At 44.4% G+C, this 4,313-nt stretch overlaps 1 protein-coding gene across 1 annotated transcript; it reads right to left on the minus strand.

Annotated features, from left to right (window-relative positions):
* Nucleotides 1-486: 486 nt before the first annotated feature.
* LOC138559166 (histone H1-like) lies at nt 487-3,880 on the minus strand. The gene is made up of 3 exons (XM_069642732.1): nt 3,822-3,880; nt 3,413-3,520; nt 487-973 (listed from the first exon to the last, which is right to left on the minus strand). Exons 1-3 carry the CDS (start codon nt 3,878-3,880, stop codon nt 487-489), a joined length of 654 nt encoding a protein of 217 aa, XP_069498833.1.
* Between the last annotated feature and the right edge of the window lie 433 nt (nt 3,881-4,313).

A 4,313-nucleotide genomic window follows, 5' to 3' on the forward strand; every position in this document is an offset into this window, starting at 1 on the left:
GAGTGGCAAATCAGCCTCTGAAGTCTGCCCCCCCGCCCCCCGCGCTGACATTTCACACTACCATCATCATCTTTGCCGGCGGCCAGCCCAATGGCAGCGCCTCGAAACACTGCGGTTATGATGAGGGGAGGGGCGGGGGGGGGGGGGAGGAGGAGGAGGAGGAGGAGGAGGAGGAGGAGGAGGTGGTGGGGGGGTTGTGCCAGATCACATGCCTCAATATCTGTGCACACGATGCCCTTATGTCTCAACTGGTGGGGGCTTATAGGTGGGGGCGCACTGGCCACGGTCACGCATGGCGTCCGAAGCGAGTGGAGACTCTCGCCGCGGGGCCCGGTACATGTTGGCTTTCAAACATGCCGTTGTATATCGCAGTACGCGTCTGGCAAGAGGCATGAGCTAGCTCGCTTTTCAGATGCTGTGGGCGGCTCTTAAAAGAGCCTTTGTGTTTTTTTGTGTGTGTTTTTTGAAGGGTCTCGGCGAAAGCCTCTACTTCTTCTTGGGTGCAGCCTTTTTGGGCTTTGCCGCTTTGGGTTTGACGGCCTTGGGCTTCACGACCTTGGCTGGGCTCTTCTTTGCCGCTTTCGCCTTCACGGCTTTGGCTTTTGCGGGGCTCTTGGCGGCCTTCTTGGCTGGAGCAGCTTTGGGCTTTTTAGGGCTCTTGGCTCCTGCTGGTTTCTTCACCTTCTTGGGACTCTTCTTGACTCCGGCGGGAGCCTTTTTGGGTTTCTTGGCAGCACCGGCAGGCTTCTTTGCTGCGGGCGTCTTGCTCTTCACCGCCGCTTTCTTGGCCGCCTTCTCCTTGCCCTGCGACTGCTTCTTGTTGAGCTTGAAGGATCCAGAGGCACCGGTGCCCTTGAGCTGGGCTAGGGCTCCTTTGCTCACCAGGCTCTTGACGGCAAGCTTGACTCTGCTGTTGTTCTTGTCCACGTCGTATCCCTGGGCGCTCAGAGCCTTCTCAATTTTACCATTAAATCTGGTGGTCCATCTCCATTTTTACCTCTGAGTGAGATTGGAAACGATAAAGATAGTGTGAGGAAATAGTTCCATTATTTTTCCCATGTCTTGTTTCATCATTAAACTAAGGGTCCCCCCTCGTACATTTCCCAAATAATTGCCTCCACAATGAATTAGTACGACATCTGGGTGCTCTGTACTACTCAGTCTAAACCATTTTGGATAAACCTGGAACCAACGCATTCCCCGCAATCCAAACCATTTAATTGTAAAATCTCTCAAAACTAGGTCCATGTTAATATTTAGTTTCTCACAAAAAGCCAGCAACCAAAACAGCCAACTGTCTTTGATCAGTCATACAGTTTTTAAACTAGTCATGATATCTACAGTATTTCTCTGTTTCCAGGAAAATTATTCCTAGTTTAATTTCTAGTAGTTTGTATGAGCAGGGTATGTATGATGTGTGGGTGTTGTACTTTCTAATTGGTCGATGGTGCTATTGTTAGTATTCGCAGCTAACCAACAGCCGCTCAGCGTGCAGCATTGCTAATCGTGGGTAGATCCTCTCACACATACACACACCTCCCCCATTGTAGCCGCGGCTATATTTGCGGAAAGTGACACGTTGTGTGTCTGTGGAAGTGTGGCAGCGCAACTTTCCAAATTTTGGGTGGGGTGGCATCTTATATGCATTTAGTGTTTTGGGGGATTGTACGAGACTAGGGGAGTGGAGGAGGACCACGAGGAGTGGAGGTGGTGCTGGTAGGCATGTTGGGGACAGTTGTGGAGTTTGGTGCAGTGGAAATTCAATTTTGAATTCGCAGTTTTTGCAAATAGTCGTGGTTACAGTGGACATCTATGGGGCTCTTATATTGCTGCGTCTATAAAAAGCATGTGCGTAGAAGCGTCAGTACTATTCTGCATTTCCTTCATTGCGGCTGGAGCCGTGGGTATATTTAAAGTTGTGTCTATAAATATGCATTTTCTGTGCAATAATCAAATGTTCATGTGGATGATATAGTTTATAATTATATTTCTGGGTCTTATTTTATGTACTTAGGTGTTCACTTAGTTGATTTGAGGGTTTGATGGCCAATTTAGTTTGATTTGGGGCCTGCAGGAAAATATGCGTGTAGCCATGGGTACAAATCAGGATCTGTATCCGCAACGAATAGCCGCGGCTATGAAAGATGCTAGGTGGAGTAAAAATGGGGTTGTGTCAGTTTCATTGTTTGTTATTGGCTGTTGTTACTTTTGCATTTGTGTAGGGCTTAGTGATAGGTTGTGGTGAAAATGTGTCCGCCATCTCAATAGTTTCATGGGTATATAGTCCTCTTTTTTAATGTTTGTTTTGGAAAGTATAAAAGCCACCATTTCCTGAAGTTTTGTCCTTTTCATTCCTGAACTCTGACTGTACACATGGCAGTAGTGTGGCTGATATGAAAGTGTTAGTCTTTATTTACACATTTGAAGGTTTATTTGCAGTGTGTGTGTGTGTGTTAAATGTAGTGACCATTGCTATCAGATGGTGTTCATTATTATTTTCTTCATTTGCTGTTCTTGTACATTTTATGTATTTTGAGGTATGCAGTGCTTGTAGGTGTTTGGAGTGTTTTTTGAGGTAGTTCAATTGCTGGTGTTTTGCAAGTTCATGTTTGTAATGTGCTTATTTTTCTATTTTCCCGCAGCTCCGTTGTTGTCATCATCCCAGTGGATTTGCACTAGATGTTGTACAGTTAACTCCTGTGAAAGGTCAACCTATATGCAAAAAAAAGTGGCACTGCTTCAGATGGACACATTTCTCAAACGGCATAAACCATGTATTAGGGGGGTCATACACTTCTTACCACACGGATAAGCGATACATTCTACAAAAAGAAGGTATGCTAACAGGTGTCTAAAACCCAATAAATTACTATGACAATGGGTATATCTTTTACCCCAAAATTCACACATGAACGTTAAAACGTTTTTTTATTAAACATATAAATGCTAGTACTCATAAAATGATCACATTACATAAAACTCCATAAAAACATATAACAAATATTACGCAAAAAAACACAAGAAGGTACAAACAATGTGGGTTAAATCTCTTGATCACTAGATCAACGCCATGTGATACTTCAAATTGGAGTTGTTTTCCTTTTTTACAGTAATCTTTTTATTGTTTTCTAGACCCAACTTGCACAAGTTTCTGTCCCTAAAACACAGATAAATGTAGGACATTCATCAGGGGTATTCTGTTGCTTGTGTTGTATAATAGTGATTAGGTCTTCTTTCCTATCACTCCTTCTTTGTCAAGTACGTTCAATGATTTACGAACCCTGTGGGTTAAAGACACTCTATTAGAACTTTTATTCACAAATATCTACTATCACTAAAATCTTATAATTAGACCTTTATAGTAGTGCCCCCGATCCACCAAGGGGGCTAGGTATGTCTCTCTCTTACATACCTTATGGACTGTGGTAGAAGTGTTCCACAGTCGGTAATGCACCACCGAATGGTAAAAGGGAGAAGGATTTCCTTTTCTTGGGGAATATCTCTCCAAATATCTTCTATTCTAAAAACAGAAGGAGAATACCTTATGAGAGGAAATGGCAGAGTACCAATTTTTTATACTCTACCTAAGATTCATAAGAGTTTGGAAAATCCCCCGGGAAGACCCATCGTCTCGGGAATTAACTCCCTTTTGGAGCCCCTATCTAAGTACGTTGACTTGTATCTAAGACCGTTCATACCCACTATGAAGAGCTACGTCAAAGACACTACTGATGCCATCAACAGGATCAAGGGGAATATTTTTAATCCTGATGTAAATTTAATGTTGTGCTTAGACATACAAGCCTTATACACAAATATACCTCAACGAACCACCCTGGAGGTGGTCGAAGAAACACTTTTGCGAAGGGAAGATGATCATCCTGTCCCCAATTCATTCATCAAATGGTGCACAGAGATGGCACTCACAAACAATTTGTTTCAGTTTATGGGCCAATTCGATATACAAGTGGAAGGTACAGCTATGGGAGCCGCTATGGCACCCAACTTAGCTAACCTGTATGTCAATGGCCCTCATAACGAGATCTGCCGGTAAGGGAAAAACGATGCTGGTATGTAAATACCGGCATCATTTACCGTTCCGTAGCATTCCAACCCGCAAACCCGGTATTAGCGGCATACCAAACAACGGTGCCACTAATAGCGGCATAGGAGCGTACACGCACCCCTTCAGGGAGCAAATACCGGCATGCCGGTAATAGGGGGTAATTCCAACCCACGCATACATGCAAATATCGGCATCGCGAAGCCGGTCATCATGGCCTGCACGATGCCGGCCATACAGGCATCTCAGA

The sequence above is a fragment of the Ambystoma mexicanum genome, unplaced genomic scaffold, assembly GCF_040938575.1.
Source record: "Ambystoma mexicanum isolate Mex_15411 unplaced genomic scaffold, UKY_AmexF1_1 Mex_scaf45, whole genome shotgun sequence".
NCBI lineage: Eukaryota > Metazoa > Chordata > Amphibia > Caudata > Ambystomatidae > Ambystoma > Ambystoma mexicanum.